Below are 17,931 nucleotides of genomic sequence, written 5' to 3'. Positions count from 1 at the left end.
TTGTAATAGCCTTGTAACAATGACTGGGAATTAAAATTAAAGCCAGACTCCATGTACAGACAGCTGTTTCAGGGTTTTTGCCCTTCCTCAGTGTACAATAGGAGTCTGGCTTTGCTAGTGAGACGGCTGGGATGGGGTCAGAAACGCTATCTTTTATCCCTAGGGAGAGCACCTAGACAGTGAGTAGGGAGACTTAAATGGTCATTCACGCTCCTCTTAATTCCCAGTCTTTGCTTCAATGCTTGTATAAAGAGTTTGACTTTGGCTTGAACTAATGCTGCCTTCCAGTAGGTGGCACTATAGAGGTATTATTCCATCTCCCTTTTATGCATATTACCCAGAGGAGCATGAATGGCCATTTGAGTCTCCTCACTCACCGTCTAGGTGCTCTCCCTAAGGAGAAAAGATAGCGTTTCTGAAGCTGTTTAGATATGAAAACACCTCGAATCCTCGAGGAATTCACATGGTGGGGATAGCAATATGGGGGCAGGATTCTCAGCCCCATATCGCGCTCGCCATTGTGAAGTTAGACTAAATACTTAAGACACATGGAGGAAAATTCTATAATTTTTTTTTCTTATGAATCCAATTCCAAAATCAGAAAGAAAAAAAATCCTGCACAACCTCGCTGCTGCCACCTTGTGGCTTTAATTATACAAAGTGCATTTGTGCAATGATAAACATTCCTACCGTCATGTTACATAGCATTATAATACAGACCTTTCCTCTGAACTCCAGGGCTGCAGATTCATAACCTTCATACATCGCACTAAACTGCTCTGATGTTTTTGAAGCAAACAGAAGGATGTGATTGGAAATGGGGACATCAAATATAGTCACAGACGTCTGGAAAATAGGAAGAAAATATATATAATATGCCTAAATATAGTATTTGTCATATGTACTTGCATTATAATTTCATTTATGACTCACCTCCAGGTTATATTCGGTTACCACATCCATGATGTAAGTCTGAATTAATCGAACTAGATCCATTTTGCTATCAATTTCTTCTTCTGATATCAGAAAGTGAACTGGTTTATCCTTTAAATGAAAGTAACAAAAATATTGCATTCCCGCTATCCTTTAAAGTGAATATTCAGCTTTTAACAATATAGAATTCTTAATTGTAACACTATGTATTAATTAAAATCTTTTTATATCTTTAAGGTGTTGGAGCTCCAAATCTTCTACATACATATTAAGTAAATGCTAAAATTCTTTCTACTTGCCTCTGCCACTAGAGGGAGCACACTGCATAATGTTTAATGTATAAACAGTATGAAGTAAGCTTGCCTTAGTAATGGCTACCGAAAACCAGTATTTTATCATTAGGCCTCATGTCCACGGGAAAAATCAGGCCCGCCGCGGATTCTTCATGTAGAATCCGTAGCGGGTCCCTCCTTCCCCGCAGACATGAGGCCTAAAAATCAGAATAAACTCACTGGTTCCGGACGATGCGGATCTTCTTTCTTCGGCCCGGCGGATGTGCCCGGCACGCCGGCGGCAGGCACATCTGCCGGGCCGAAGAAAGAAGATCTGGCCGCGAAGAAGGGAAGAACCGCATCGTCCAGAGCAGGAGAGTTTAATTCTGGTACGGATCTCCCGCGGATCCGGAAGGCTTCCATAGGCTTAAATAGAAGCCTGCGGGAGACCCGCATGAAAATGGGGCATGTCCATTTTTTTCCCGGACGCGGATCCACGCCTGACGGGAAAAATGACATCCACAGGTATTTAATGCAGATCCGCGTGCAGGAGAAACGCTGCGGATTTTAAGCCCGTGGACATGAGGCCTTAAACTACATTATAGTTGAAAGAAAAGGTAAGGGAACCCTTTGGATTTACCTGGTTTTCGGCACTGATTACTAAATAAATGTGGTCTGATTGTTCATGTCTTTTATTTAACACATTGAATAAACATCTACAGTGCAGGGAGAAAAAGTAAATGAACCTATGAGTTAATGACTTATGACTTAATTAGCAAACAGTGCTTCAACAAAGAGGGTGAAATTAGAAGTATGGGTTTCACAGGTGCTTTGCCCATTAAATAAAGACACACAAAGCCTGATTACTGACAAATCTGTTCTTCTCATGAAAGACTAGTTAGCGTGATGCATGCCTTGATGCAATTTCCAGAAGACTTTAGAAGAGGTCTTTTAGAAATACATGAAGCTGGGAAAAGCTACAAAAGCATGCTAAAGAATTGAGTGTAGATCAATTCATGGTTAGACAAATTATCTGCAAATGGAGACAATTTAGGAGCGTTGTTACTCTCCCTAGGAGTAGGTGTCTTGTTAAGATCATTCCAAGAGCACAGCAAGCAATCCTGAAAGAGGTGAGAAAGAAGCCAAGGGTAACAGGAAAACAACTGCAGTAGACTCTATAAATTGGAAAAACCTTTGTCTCAAGTTTACCTAAGACCACCTGGATGTTTCTGGATGCTTCTGAGAAAATTCTGTAAACTGTGCAGGACTGAAGCCTATAAAAAAACACTAAGAGCAGGACTGAGCAGTGGCATAGACCAGGGGTCCCCAACTCCAGTCCTCAGGGACAATAATTACATCACCTGTGCAATACTGAGGACATCCTGAAAACATGACCTGTTGGTGGTCCATGAGGACTGGAGTTGGGGAACACTGGCCTAGACCACACAGCGGTAGAGGTGAGTATACCACTATTTGTTATTTTATGGCAGGGGTGCTGGATTTCATGTCAATTATACATCTAGGAAAATCCCTCTAATCTACAGTCATGTCTTACCTTGTTGTATACGGCAACTTTATTCTTGGTTATCCCAACATGTAGAAGAACATCTTCATTGGTTACAAGACCAAATGGGAAGTCTGGGATGTCTTCTGCTGCTTCTGAGAAGTGTTCTTTAAACCTACTGCTGGGATCCTGCAGCCCAAGAGGTTTTATGAAGATAGAAAAACAAGGTTTTGTAATCCTCGCATAGGCTAATAGGAAACATGCAGCAAGGAGCAATATGGGACTTGATAGGAAAACTGTTGACAACCATGGAGACCTGTTGACACTAATGTCATGGGATTACAGGATAGGGCATTACCATCCATTTTGATTTATGATGGGTCTGTCAGATTTCCATTTCCCTTTAATGGATGGAGTATTGTGACAACTTGAACCTGGTAGGAAATACTAAAGTGGTTTCCTGGGGCATGAACATATAGTTAAAATAGCTTAAAATGAAGAAAAATTGAACACCCCCCTATCCTGACAGCTCCCTGTCCAGCGCTGCAGCCCCAGTGCCCGCCGCACCAAACCTGGGAGATACGACAGGCGGTTATGTGCCGTTCATTGTGCATGTGACCTCTCAGCCACTCACAAGCTTCAGCAGCCATAGAAAAGCAACATTGAAGCTTGTGAGTGGCTGAGCCGTTTAATGCACAATGAACGGCACATGACCGCCTACCGTGGCTTCCTCCGGATTCCGTGCTGTGGGCACTGAGGCTGCAGCGCTGGACAAGGGAGCTGCCAAGATAGGTGGGTATTCAATTTTTCTTCATTTGAAGCTCTTTTAACTAAAAGAAAAAAAATCCAGCAACATGACAGAGTCTTGATTTAATTAGAAATGGCAAAAGGGAAACAAAAGAAAAACACCCAGCTTCTTGGGATTGTCCTTGTGCAGGTAGAGATTGAATTCCTGGGGGCAGAAAGCCTGTCATCAATAACTGATTGGTGGGAGTCCTTGCTGAACTGCTGTTTGCCGGGCTCCTATTACCATATACAAACAGGAAGCAGATAGCTCTGTACAATGTGCAGTGGCCCAGTGTGGTATTGCAGGCACAGCTTCCGTTAAGGTGAATGTTAGCTGATCAGCTATTGATGATCTATGATGAGGATTGGTCATCAATTTTTTCAGTAGTTGCTTTTCACTTCGTTTCAGCTCACTGAAACAAAGCAACTAGTGAGTGACTCACTCTCAGTGTAAACAGGCAGTTGTTTAGAGTAGACTGCCTGTTCATAGCGAATGGAGAAGAGCAGACGGTAGAGATCTCCAGCGCTTCACTGAACGAATATTGTTTCTGTGTGAAAACACATGAGCAATTAGTCTTGGGATGACTGACGCTTATGTGCCTGGCAGATATTCCATGAAAGGCTAACCTTAGTCTACAGGTCTTCAATGATCTATGACCACATGACTCAAGAACCTTCGTTTTCTTGAGTAATTTTCTCTTTCCCCAAAAATGCTTATTCCTCACCTTCAAAAATCCAACCACAGTGACTTTATCTGACTGTATGAAGGACTCATAATGGTTGGTAGTGTTTAATAATGTTGCACTAGGTCCTAGTCGTCTGTTAATCCATGTCACAAAGGCTGAGGCTGTTCTAACACCTACAATCAGAAGGAAATTAATATCATTTACAGAAAATCAACTCTTTAAGGAATTCTGTCACCACAATATCAAAACTGAGCTGTTATCATAACGTTATGTCCTACATGGCACACAAACTGAGCATATATTTGTGAAAAACTGATTAGTTATTGCCAGTAAAACTTACTTCTATCCAGCGTGACTTGGGGCTCAGGTAGTCCGCCTCCGTGACTCAAGGCCAGGCTATTTGCATATATGGCGCCAGTTTGTGAAAATAGGTTTTACCAGCAATAACTAATCTTCTGCTTTTAACAAATATATGCTCTGTCTGTGTGCTATGTATCATATAGCGCTATGATACGGTCTGTGTGCCATGTAGCACATAGCGCTACGATAAAAGCTCAATTTTGAAATTGCGGTGGCAGAATCCTTTTAAGGAAACTGTCGCCATCTTTTTACAGCCCTCACTGAGAACCCCATAAGGTAGTGCATGGCACACTGATTACAGTGATATGTCTGCTGTGTGTATCTGTGCAATAGTTTTAGAGAAATTTGCATTTAATCAGTAGGAGCAACACACAGAACTAGTCCTGCCCTGCATATTCATGAGCTGCAGGTTAGCCACACCCACCACACCCTCTAGCCAATGATTGGCAGCTCTCACTTTTTATGTGCAGTAATAAGCAGAGCACTGTTAATCATTTGATGTGTGTATACACATAGAGGTCAGTTAGATTCTCCTCAGTATATATATACTCATAGAGGTAAGGTAGATTCTCTTCACCACTGTTATAGTAATAATATATGTATTCTATTGTATATATATCTTGTCTTGTTTCTTACAGCAGCCTTGGCATGTATATATATATATATATATATATATATATATATACACACACCTTTTTAGGAAATAGCTAGCAGTTAATAGTTAACTGGTACAATATTGTACACTGGTGTGTGTTGGATTCTTGTGCGGTATCTCCAACACACTCCTACACATGATTCCCATGAGAAAGACCTGGGATGCCCAACATTCATAAGGGGGGAGCTGCTTCTTAACCCTTCCCTTGGATTTCTTGGTCCTGGCAGAGATATTGATAAAGTCTATTCTAGTTGCGTTTCCTTAAAATTATGTGTTAGTAGCACCATACACCTTAAGGCATTAACATATGGTAATTATTAGAGTCATTACATAATAAGCCAATTATGAGTTGTTTTGACTTTAGGGGCGTGTATTTGTATTGATGCGTAATTTTCACTATGTCTGTACCATGATGTTAAGAATAAAGCAGAAGTGTACTGATGACTGACCAACATTTAGTCAGACTCCGATACCTTGCATGCAAGCTACTTATCATTATAATGAATTTGGGGCAGACAGTGAATTCAGCTGGAATATGATATTATTCCCATGACAGTATATATACACACACACATATATATAGTGTAACTAACCAGTCAGTGAGTCAGTCATTGAGGCTTTCGCCTTTTAAACGAGATAGATAGTAAGCAATCTCCTGACACAAAATTCAGCTGTTCCCCTTTCCCTTCCAGGTTGGGTCCTACTGGCTATCCTGTATATGTACAGTTACTGACATACCTTTGCAGTCAATTGCGTTCTTCCTATCACCATTGATAAAAAGTTTAAAAGTTGGATATGCCTCGATTTTAAACTCTTTTCCAAGATCCTTTTCTTCAGTGATGTCAACTTGGCCAAATCTTACATCTGCATTTTCTTCTTTGAGATGTGCTGCTGCTATAGAGAAGGCTTCCCTCACTGTCTGTGAAGGTGCAGATAGGGTGATGTCTACAACACAACAATAGAATACTTTACTTTCCTACCAAAAAGGATTACTAATACTTAAAGGGGTTCTCCGGGACTTTTACTGTCGATGACCTATCTGCAGGAAGGTCATCAATAGTTGGCCATTTGGAATCTCCATCAATCAGCTGACCCCTGGGCCGGTTGTCAGTGTGTACAGCAATGAAAGCAGATAGTGTTGTCAATATGGCAGCAGCTCGGTTTGGTACTAAAGGCACAGCTCCCACTGAATTCAATAGAAGCTATGACTGCAGAACCAAACTGGGCCGTCCAAATTGACAGAATGGCCGGGAATCAACTGATCGATGGGAATCCTAAGCAGCGGACCCCCACCTGTCCTGAGGATAGGTCAGCAATAGTAACAGTCCTGGAGAACCCCTTTAATACTTACATTAATGCTGTTCCCACACCTGGACTGTACCATGGATTGTATGTTGCAAGCAGGAGGTACTTCCTGTATGTGCATCTTACTAAGACTACATGGTGACTTAGGCCACATATCAAGTTGCATGGCCAACGTTCGCTGTATTGCCTAATGTACGTTGCAACTAATTAAAAAGTGAATGTAGTTAAGTTGCAATGATCGCAACTAGAGATGAGCGAGCACCAAAATGCTCGGGTGCTCGTTACTCGGGACGAAATTATCGCGATGCTCGAGGGTTCGTTTCGAGTAATGAACCCCATTGAAGTCAATGGGCGACCCGAGCATTTTTGTATATCGCCGATGCTCGCTAAGGTTTTCATGTGTGAAAATCTGGGCAATTCAAGAAAGTGATGGGAACGACACAGCAACGGATAGGGCAGGCGAAGGGCTACATGTTGGGCTGCATCTCAAGTTCACAGGTCCCACTATTAAGCCACAATACCAGCAAGAGTGGGCCCCCCCCCTCCCAACAACTTTTACTTCTGAAAAGCCCTCATTAGCAATGCATACCTTAGCTAAGCACCACACTACCTCCAACAAAGCACAATCACTGCCTGCATGACACTCCGCTGCCACTTCTCCTGGGTTACATGCTGCCCAACCCCCCCGCACGACCCAGTGTCCACAGCGCACACCAAAGTGTCCCTGCGCAGCCTTCAGCTGCCCTCATGCCACACCACCCTCATGTCTATTTATAAGTGCGTCTGCCATGAGGAGGAACCGCAGGCACACACTGCAGAGGGTTGGCACGGCTAGGCAGCGACCCTCTTTAAAAGGGGCGGGGCGATAGCCCACAATGCTGTACAGAAGCAATGAGAAATATAATCCTGTGCCACCGCCATCAGGAGCTGCACAAGTGGGCATAGCAATGGGGAACCTATGTGCCACACACTATTCATTCTGTCAAGGTGTCTGCATGCCCCAGTCAGACCGCGTTTTTTAATTCATAGACACAGGCAGGTACAACTCCCTATTGTAAAGTCCCTGTGGACCGACAGCATGGGTGGCTCCCTGGAACCCACCGGCAGTACATAAAAATATCCCATTGCATTGCCCAACACAGCTGAGGTAGTAATGTCGTGCTTAATGCAGGAGGGCTTCGGCCCACACTGCATGCCCCAGTCAGACTGGGGTTCTTTAGAAGTGGAAACAGATGCATTTATAATTCCCTGTGGACCCCACAGCATGGGTGGGTGCCAGGAAGCCACCGGCGGTACATAAAAATATCCCATTGCATTGCCCAACACAGCTGAGGTAGTAATGTTGTGCTTAATGCAGGTGGGCTTCGGCCCACACTGCATGCCCCAGTCAGACTGGGGTTCTTTACAAGTGGAAACAGATGCATTTATAATTCCCTGTGGACCCACAGCATGGGTGGCTCCCTGGAACCCACCGGCGGTACATAAAAATATCCCATTGCATTGCCCAACACAGCTGAGGTAGTAATGTCGTGCTTAATACAGGTGGGCTTCGGCCCACACTGCATGCCCCAGTCTGACTGGTAATATGTACCTTAACAGTAACCGCGTTGGTGGTAATGTGGTGGTGACTGCGGACCTGGTAGCGCGGTTTTATGTAGTTGGTTTTCGGAATGTGGCCAGGATTAAGTGGGCCGTGGTGGGGGGATGGTGGTGCTGCTCTCTTGTTGTGTCGTTAAAGGTGAAATTCTTGGACTGCCACCAGACGGACCAATGCAAAGGTATTTGCCAAGAATGTTTTCATTGTTGGAGGAGGAGGGGGATGTTTTGGAGGCACTATGTGTCCTCTACACGTGTCCGTGGTTATATGCACCTTAACAGTAACAGCGTTGGTGGGAAATGGCCTCGCCGCCATCATGTCTTTGTGAAGCCTCTGTTTCCACACCCCAGTGACATACCATTAGCAGCGGTATACGCAGAGCCCAGAATTATTAACATTTCAGCGGTAGCATTAGGGACAGACCCACTAACATATCACTAGCAGCAGTATAGGGGGAGCGCAGTCTTAGTTCCATTTCAGTAATAGTAGCACTCAAGACAGGCCCCAGTAACATTCCCATTGCAGCAGTTTAGGGAGATAAGAGTCTCTTTCACATTTCAGTAGCTGCAGTATAGACAAGGCCCCAGTTACATTTATGTAGCTAAAGTGTAGGCCAACCCCACACACCTTTCTGTACCATGAGTGCAGGCGAAGAACATAGAAATTACTATGATTACACTGTAGGTGAGGGCCCAAAAAAATTGGTGTACCAACAGTACTAATGTACCTCAGAAAAAATTGGCCATGCCCAACCAAGATGGCAGGTGAAACCCATTAATCGCTTTGGTTAATGTGGCTTAAGTGGTAACTAGGCCTGGAGGCAGCCCAGTTGAACGAAAAATTGGTTCAAGTTAAAGTTTCAACGCTTTTAAGAGCATTGAAACGTATAAAAATTGTTTAGAAAAATTATATGAGTGAGCCTTGTGGGCCTAAGAAAAATTGCCCGTTCGGCGTGATTACGTGAGGTTTTAGGAGGAGGAGGAGGAGGAATATTATACACAGATTGATGAAGCAGAAATGTCCCCGTTTTGGATGGTGAGAGAGAACGATGCTTCCATCCGCGGGTGCAGCCTACGTATTAGCTTAGGTACCGCTGCTGTCCGCTGGTGGAGAAGAGAAGTCTGGGGAAATCCAGGCTTTGTTCATCTTGATGAGTGTAAGCCTGTCGGCACTGTCGGTTGACAGGCGGGTACGCTTATCTGTGATGATTCCCCCAGCCGCACTAAACACCCTCTCTGACAAGACGCTAGCCGCAGGACAAGCAAGCACCTCCAGGGCATACAGCGCGAGTTCAGGCCACGTGTCCAGCTTCAACACCCAGTAGTTGTAGGGGGCAGAGGCGTCACCGAGGACGGTGCTGCAATCGGCTACGTACTCCCTCACCATCCTTTTACAGTGCTCCCGCCAACTCAGCCTTGACTGGAGACCGGTGACACAGTCTTGCTGGGGAGCCATAAAGCTGGCAAAGGCCTTGGAGAATGTTCCCCTGCCTGCGCTGTACATGCTGCCTGATCTCTGCGCCTCCCCTGCTACCTGGCCCTCGGAACTGCGCCTTCTGCCACTAGTACTGTCGGATGGGAAGTTTACCATCAGTTTGTCCACCAGCGCCCTGTGGTATAGCATCATTCTCGAACCCCTTTCCTCTTCGGGAATGAGAGTGCAAAGGCTCTCCTTATACCGTGGATCGAGCAGTGTGTACACCCAGTAATCCGTAGTGGCCAGAATGCGTGTAACGCGAGGGTCACGAGAAAGGCATCCTAACATGAAGTCAGCCATGTGTGCCAGGGTACCTGTACGCAACACATGGCTGTCCTCACTCGGAAGATCACTTTCAGGATCCTCCTCCTCCTCCTCCTCTGGCCATACACGCTGAAAGGATGACAGGCAAGCAGCATCTGTCCCCTCAGCAGTGGGCCAAGCTGTCTCTTCCCCCTCCTCCTCATGCTCCTCCCCCTCCTCCTCAACGCGCTGAGATATAGACATGAGGTTGCTCTGACTATCCAGCGACATACTGTCTTCCCCCGCCTCCGTTTCTGATTCCAAAGCGTCTGCCTTTATGCTTTGCAGGGAACTTCTCAAGAGGCATAGCAGAGGAATGGTGACGCTAATGATTGCAGCATTCCCGCTCACCATCTGGGTAGACTCCTCAAATTTTCCAAGGACCTGGCAGATGGCTGCCAACCAGGCCCACTCTTCTGTAAATAATTGAGGAGGCTGACTCCCACTGCGCCGCGCAAGTTGGAGCTGGTATTCCACTATAGCTCTACGCTGCTCATAGAGTCTGGCCAACATGTGGATCGTAGAGTTCCACTGTGTGGGCACGTTGCACAGCAGTCGGTGCACTGGCAGATTAAACCGATGTTGCAGGGTCCGCAGGGTGGCAGCGTGCGTGTGGGATTTGCGGAAATGTGCGCAGAGCTGGCGCACCTTTCCGAGCAGGTATGACAAGTGGGGGTAGCTTTTCAGAAAGCGCTGAACCACCAAATTAAAGACATGGGCCAGGCATGGCACGTGCGTGAGGCTGCCGAGCTGCAGAGCCGCCACCAGGTTACGGCCGTTGTCACACATGACCATGCCCGGTTGGAGGCTCAGCGGCGCAAGCCAGCGGTCGGTCTGCTCTGTCAGACCCTGCAGCAGTTCGTGGGCCGTGTGCCTCTTATCTCCTAAGCTGAGTAGTTTCAGCACGGCCTGCTGACGCTTGCCCACCGCTGTGCTGCCACGCCGCGTGACACCGACTGCTGGCGACGTGCTGCTGCTGCTGACACATCTTGATTGCGAGACAGAGGTTGCGTAGGAGGAGGAGGAGGGTGGTTTAGTGGAGGAAGCATACACCCCCGCAGATACCACCACCGAGGTGGGGCACGCAATTCGGGGGGTGGGTAGGACGTGAGCGGTCCCAGGCTCTGACTCTGTCCCAGCCTCCACTAAATTCACCCAATGTGCAGTCAGGGAGATATAGTGGCCCTGCCCGCCTGTGCTTGTCCACGTGTCTGTTGTTAAGTGGACCTTGGCAGTAACCGCGTTGGTGAGGGCGCGTACAATGTTGCGGGAGACGTGGTCGTGCAGGCCTGGGACGGCACATCGAGAAAAGTAGTGGCGACTGGGAACCGAGTAGCGCGGGGCCGCCGCCGCCATCATGCTTTTGAAAGCCTCCGTTTCCACAAGCCTATATGGCAGCATCTCTAGGCTGATCAATTTTGCAATGTGCACGTTTAACGCTTGAGCGTGCGGGTGCGTGGCGTCGTACTTGCGCTTGCGCTCAAACTGTGGCGCTAGCGACGTCTGGACGCTACGCTGAGAGACATTGCTGGATGGGGCCGAGGACAGCGGAGGTGAGGGTGTGGGTGCAGGCCAGGAGACGGTAGTGCCTGTGTCCTCAGAGGGGGGTTGGATCTCAGTGGCAGGTTGGGGCACAGGGGGAGAGGCAGTGGTGCAAACCGGAGGCGGTGAACGGGCATCGTCCCACCTTGTGGGGTGCTTGGCCATCATATGCCTGCGCATGCTGTTGGTGGTGCCTCCCCAGCTGATCTTGGCGCAACAAAGGTTGCACACCACAGTTCGTCGGTCGTCAGGCGTCTCTGTGAAAAACTGCCACACCGTAAAGCACCTTGAGCTCTGCAGGGTGGCATGGCGCGAGGGGGCGCTTTGGGAACCAGTTGGTGGATTATTCGGTCTGGCCCTGCCTCTACCCCTGGCCACCGCTCTGGCTCGGCCTGTGCCCACACCCTGACTTGGGCCTCCGCGTCCTCGCCCGCGTCCACGTCCTATAGGCCTACCCCTACCCCTCAGCATGGTGTATTACCAGTGATTTGATTTCCCAGGCAGGAAAGAAATTGGCGCAAGCCTGCTGTTAAACGTAGCTGGCTGCGTATGATTTATTTACGTTCTGCACCCACCACACACGTACCCAGAACGCTGAGGACTGTCAGAGGCAGGCCAAATAGAATGTTTCCCTTTTTTTTTTTAAAGGGAAGGCCCACTGACTATATTCAATCAGAAAAGAAATGTGTTCCACAGAACTGCAGTGTTATATGAAGTGCAGCAGAGCGGTGATTTTTCCCAGGCAGGAAATAAATTGGCGCAAGCCTGTGTTAAACGTAGCTGGCTGCGTATGATTTATTTACATTCTGCACCCACCACACACGTACCCAGAATGCTGAGGACTGTCAGAGGCAGGCCAAATAGAATGTTTCCCTTTTTTTTTTAAAGAAAAGGCCCACTGACTATATTCAATCAATAATATATGTCTTCTGGCCCTGCCTACACAATTCTGTCCCTGTAGTATTACTGCAGGGTGCAATGCTCTGCACAGCCGATTTTGAAAAAAAAAAAAAATGCAACACTGCTAACAGCAGCCTGCACAGTACTGCACACGGTTAAATGTGGCCCTAAGAAGGACCGTTGGGGTTCTTGAAGCCTACACTCACTCCTAACACTCTCCCTGCCTAACCACCACTTCTGTCCCTGTATAATTACTGCAGGGCGCAATGCTCTGCACGGCCGATATACAAAAAAAAAAAAAATGTGCACCACTGCAAATGGCAGCCTCCACAGTACTGCACACTGTTAGATGTGGCCCTAAGAAGGACCGTTGGGGTTCTTGAAGCCTACACTAACTCCTAACACTCTCCCTACAGCAGCTCCGGCACCAGCAGCACTGTCCCTCAGCTAACTCACAAGGAATGTGTGGCGAGCCGCGGGAGGGGCCGACTTTTATACTCGGGTGACATCTGATCGCCCCAGCCACTCACAGCAGGGGGGTGGTATAGGGCTTGAACATCACAGGGGGAAGTTGTAATGCCTTCCCTGTCTTTCAATTGGCCAGAAAAGCACGCTAACGTCTCAGACAGGAAACTGAAAGTAACCCGAACATCGCGTGGTGCTCGTTAAGAGTAACGAGCATCCCGAACACGCTAATATTCGCCTGAGCATCAAGCTCGGACGAGTACGTTCGCTCATCTCTAATCGCAACATGTCAGTTGCCAGACATCCACACCCGCTGGATTTCTGGCTATTCTTGTGTCATGGCCATAGCAACTTACGGGGCGCAGTGAAACCACAATCACTTTCCTTAGTGGCAATGCACACCGGGTGATACTGTGATCTTCAGCCATACAACGTGTTGCGAAGCCAAAGTCGCTGTGTGGCCCTAGCCTTATTGTGCTAACACAACATTTGCATCTGCATGATCACCTACTTCATCATTTGATTTGGGCTGTCCATAAACTGTCCATATGAAGCAGTCTAAAAGGAAACTATCTTTGTGGGCTACAGCAACCTATCGCAGAACAACTTACAATTTTTAAAAGCAATATGCAGATATGTTTATTGCCATATTCTTCCCAATCCAGGGCAAAATTGTAGCATTTAAAGTGCAGCTTTAATTTTTCAAGGGCACTATAAGAAATAAAAGCTGCGCTGTGATTGGTTTCTATGGGCAACGATGGCAGTTTTTCTTTTAGACAGTTTCATAAATTTCCCCCAATGTATTATAAGTCATAGGTCGCACAGGAAGTATGGAGTGGACCTGGGTTCTGAGCTGGCTCCATGCCCGGCGAGTGCTGGTTATATAAAACAGCTGACACCTGCTTACAATGGTCACTATCGGAAATAACTCAGATCGTGGCTGTATAACAACATACACACTGCGACCAATGCTGACCATAGCATATTAGCTGTTAGACAGAAGATTCTGAGCTCGCTGTGTCATATTATCCATTTTCCTGTGGTACTATTGTAGGGTGCTGATAGGTTCCAATAGCCTACTGAAGGCTTCTAGCTCTGACATGAATTGGAGCTTCTTAATCTCTGCAGGTGGCAGGACTTAATATACTATCATTGAGAAGTACAATATACTGCAATACAGAAGTATTTCAGTGTATTGTACAAGCAATCAAACGACTGCAAGTTCAAGTCCCCTATGCAGAGTTCTAAGAAAGGATTCTCCACAATAGTTATTTTATGTTGAATGCAAACACATGTACCCCTGAGCTCAGCACAAATCACATTTAATAGAGAAATATGAAAGCATATTGTTGTTAAAAAATTAAGGTAAAAATAAAGATCCCTAAATGGTATGAAAAACGCAAAAATAGAATGAATATGATTCTTTAAAAAACAAAAAAACAAAAAAACCCAACCACGTTTATTTTGACATGTCAGTAATAGTATATATGTTATAGGCAATGTATTAAATGCGTCATTATATAGACAGCTAAGGCAATCTATCGAATGACAAAAATGGGACTTCAAAGTATGAAATGATGAATATTTCACATGTGTTCTAGGTATTCTATGCAATGCCAAAAGGTGAACTGGCAAAGTTTAAAATACTCCCACCAGCAGTGGACCGCCCCTCTGGACAACCTATTTTTCCCCTACACCAAAAAGAAATTATACAACCCTTCGCAACATCAACCCCCATCATCTTCTGTCAATGTCCCACAATCCAACCCACTCTTGTTCCAATGTCCCACAATCCAACCCTCATCCTCTTCTTCCAATGTCTCACAATCCACCCCCCATAGTCTTCTAGTGTCCCACAATCCATCATCTTCTTCCAATGTCTCACAATCCAACCCCCATAGTCTTCCAATGCCCCACAATCCAACCCCCATCATCTTCTATCAATGTCCCGCAATCCAACCCACTCTTGTTCCAATGTCCCACAATCCAACCCTCATCCTCTTCTTCCAATGTCTCACAATCCACCCCCCATAGTCTTCTAGTGTCCCACAATCCATCCTCTTCTTCCAATGTCCCACAATCCAACCCCCATAGTATTCCAGTGTCCCACAATCCATCATCATCTTCCAATATCCGACAATCCAACCCCCATCTTCCAATGTCCCACAATCCCCCCCCATAGTTTTCCAGTGTTTTTTTTCCCATAGAGGCCTTTTCTTGACTCTCTTTTCATACTTTGCCTAAATAGTACTAGTTCTGTATAATGCCCAGGTATTCTATACAATACCTAGGGAAAGTATACAGTATACATACATTACATACTTTGCCTAAAAACCTCACACATTCTATAGACATATTAGTTGTTCTAAACAACTATTCATTGCCTGTAACACATATATACTTGTATTCTCCAACAATTTCAGGCACACTTAACAGACACGCAGTTACTGAAGTCAATGGGCAGACACAAGGTCAAGGACAGACAAGCAGAAAACATCAAAGCATTCTAACATTATTACTAACAGATCTCGTATCACACAAGCAAGTAATAAAATGAAAGCCTGAACAAATATTTGTATGATAAGCATTTTAAGCTGCACTTGGAAGTATATGATTTGTTAGAGACATTATGAATGAATATACAAAACACAGTCAAGACAAGCCCTTTCACAGATCCCACTAGAAGGTCATGGAGGGTCCTCTGTTCTCGCTTATAGAGGGAGATTTTAAACAAAGAGCCTTTAAAGGCACGTGCACTTGGAACGTCTGGATTCCGGCTATGGAATCGGGCCCTGACCGCGGCTGGCGACCCTGCGTACCTGTCATTTTCCGGCTTCTCTGTACTGCTCAGGCGATGATGCGAAATCCACGACCTTTCCGCAATGTCGATTGCGGAAGGGCCATGGACCAGACAGCTTCCATTGACTTCAAAGAAAGCCATCCGTGCGCAAAAATTCAGCATGCTGCGACTTTTCATCCGCGAGTGGAAACTGCAATTGGTTTTGGCTCGTGTGCATGAAGAATCCCTTTTCCGTAGCATACTATGGGCGGAATTTGCTGCGGAATTCAGAGGCAGGCGCCTGGCGTGGATTCCGCAATTCAAATCCGCCCGTGTGCATGAGGCCTAACAAAGAACAGCTCTGGTGACCCTTGTCTGTCCATTACATGGTTGATCATTGATTTGGATATATTTTTTCCTGCCGCGGCCGCAGAAGATTTCCTCTGTCCATTTGTCTTACGGTCCTTTTACATGGATCGATTCCTGCCATTTGATGAGCACCAATCAATGTGATCAGAGCTCATTAAAAAGGCCTTTACATGGCAAAAGGTGGATATATTGCTGACAAACGATTGTTCATATATATGATTGTTCTTCCTCCATATACTTTCATTGCTGTCAGTAACAAATCCTATGTTCACATGCGGAGATAAGCAGTTTTTTTTTTTACTGCAAACCAAATAAGAAAATCAGCTAATGAACAAGTTTCTGCTTGTACGTCAGTTGATAGGGGGCATACTAACATGGCCAAGTAAAAGGGCCTTTAGTAAGGAACATAGACATAATGGAATTGATGGGCTGTATTCAGCATATCTGGGCAAGCTTTACTAATCCAACTCTAGCTCCACCTAGAGCAGTGAACCCCAAAATCAGCGCTTGGGACGGAAGGTTCTCGGAGGCTCCTTGTGTATAGTGACCTGTTTCTCCAATTGTGTAGAGCTTGTTGACCACTGGACGCCTCTATGACTCAATCGAAGAGATTTCACCCAGTTAACAGAGTTTGAGAGGGGCGCATTATTGGAATGCAAGAAGCTGGTTGGTCATATCGATAAACTGCCCACCAGATAGGCCGTTCTGATCAGACTGTTAGATGGTGTTGCGACTAGTGGATATATGAGGGCACTTACACAAGGCAATTGGGCTTGGATCATCTGATCATCCAACAAGTATGAGCAGCTCCAACTGTTTCATTGGCCACCATCCAGAGACAGGTGGCACCATTGTTACAGGTCCCTGAGTCTGTTGGAACAATTGTCAGGTGCTTGGCCGAAGGACATTTGGTCTCACACTGCCCATTACGTGTACTGACTTTGAAACCCACCCGGCATCACCTCCATTTGCCATTTGTAGTGGTGTTGCGAACGATGGAACTCGACTGCTACAAAGTGGAACCAGGTTTTCTTTAGAGACAAATACAGGTTTACTTTGGGCACTGATGACGGCCATGTTTGTGTCTGAAGACCTAGGGGTGAGCGCCTCAATCCTGCCTTTGCTGTGGAGCGGCACAATACCCCCGATGCTGTTCTGATGGTCTGGTGAGCGTCATATACGAAAGTCTGTCACCCCTAGTAGTGGTACGAGGGACAATGACAGCTCAGCGATATATTCAGGACATCCTGCAGTCACATGTGTTCCTCTCATGGCGGCTTCCAAAAGGCATTTTCCAGCAGGATAATGCATGGGTGTCATAGGAATATCCCCACGACATTGCCAGACTTCCGTGACTGCCCGGTCACCAGATTTATCACTAATAGACCATGTAAAGGACTATCTGGGACGCCAACTTCAACAGCCTACAAGTTTCCAGGACCCAGAGGCTCAGTTACAGTAAATATGGAGAGATATGCCGCAAGATACCATACACAAGCTGTATGCATCCATGCCCACCCGTATCACATCTTGTATCTAAGCTAGAGGCTGTACAACAGGGTACTAGAACCTCCATGCCCACCCATATCACATCTTGGATCCAAGCTAGAGGCAGTACAACAGGATACTAGAGCTTTCATGCCTGTATCACATCTTGTATTCAAGCTAGAGGTGGTATAACAGGGTACTAGAGCCTCTATGCCCGGCCATATCACATCTTGTATCCAAGCTAGAGGCTGTACAACAGGACAGGGTATTAGAGCCTCCATGCCCGCCTGTATCACATCCTGTAGCCATGCTAGAAGCGGTACAACAGTGTACTAGAGCCTCCATGCTTGCCCATATCATATCTTGTATACAAGCTAGAGGCTGTACAACAGGGTACTAGAGCCTCCATGCTTGCCCATATCATATCTTGTATACAAGCTAGAGGCTGTACAACAGGGTACTAGAGCCTCTCTTCAATGGGTCAGTTTTCCTAAATAAATTATCATTTTGC

At 46.1% G+C, this 17,931-nt stretch overlaps 1 protein-coding gene across 1 annotated transcript in view; it reads right to left on the bottom strand.

The window, feature by feature from the left end:
• Window positions 1-17,931, bottom strand: part of PDILT (protein disulfide isomerase like, testis expressed) — a 30,332-nt gene that overhangs the window by 11,610 nt on the left and 791 nt on the right. Inside the window, exons 2-6 of the mRNA XM_066577837.1 lie at window positions 5,935-6,141; window positions 4,221-4,354; window positions 2,761-2,898; window positions 934-1,044; window positions 721-846 (exon numbers count right to left, since the gene is read on the bottom strand). Of these exons, the coding sequence (XP_066433934.1) occupies window positions 721-846; window positions 934-1,044; window positions 2,761-2,898; window positions 4,221-4,354; window positions 5,935-6,141 (716 nt within the window). The remainder of the gene's footprint in view (window positions 1-720; window positions 847-933; window positions 1,045-2,760; window positions 2,899-4,220; window positions 4,355-5,934; window positions 6,142-17,931) is intronic.

The sequence above is a fragment of the Eleutherodactylus coqui genome, chromosome 8 (assembly GCF_035609145.1).
Source record: "Eleutherodactylus coqui strain aEleCoq1 chromosome 8, aEleCoq1.hap1, whole genome shotgun sequence".
NCBI lineage: Eukaryota > Metazoa > Chordata > Amphibia > Anura > Eleutherodactylidae > Eleutherodactylus > Eleutherodactylus coqui.
Note: the sequence above shows the minus strand (reverse complement) of the source record. Positions and strands in the feature narration are given on the sequence as shown.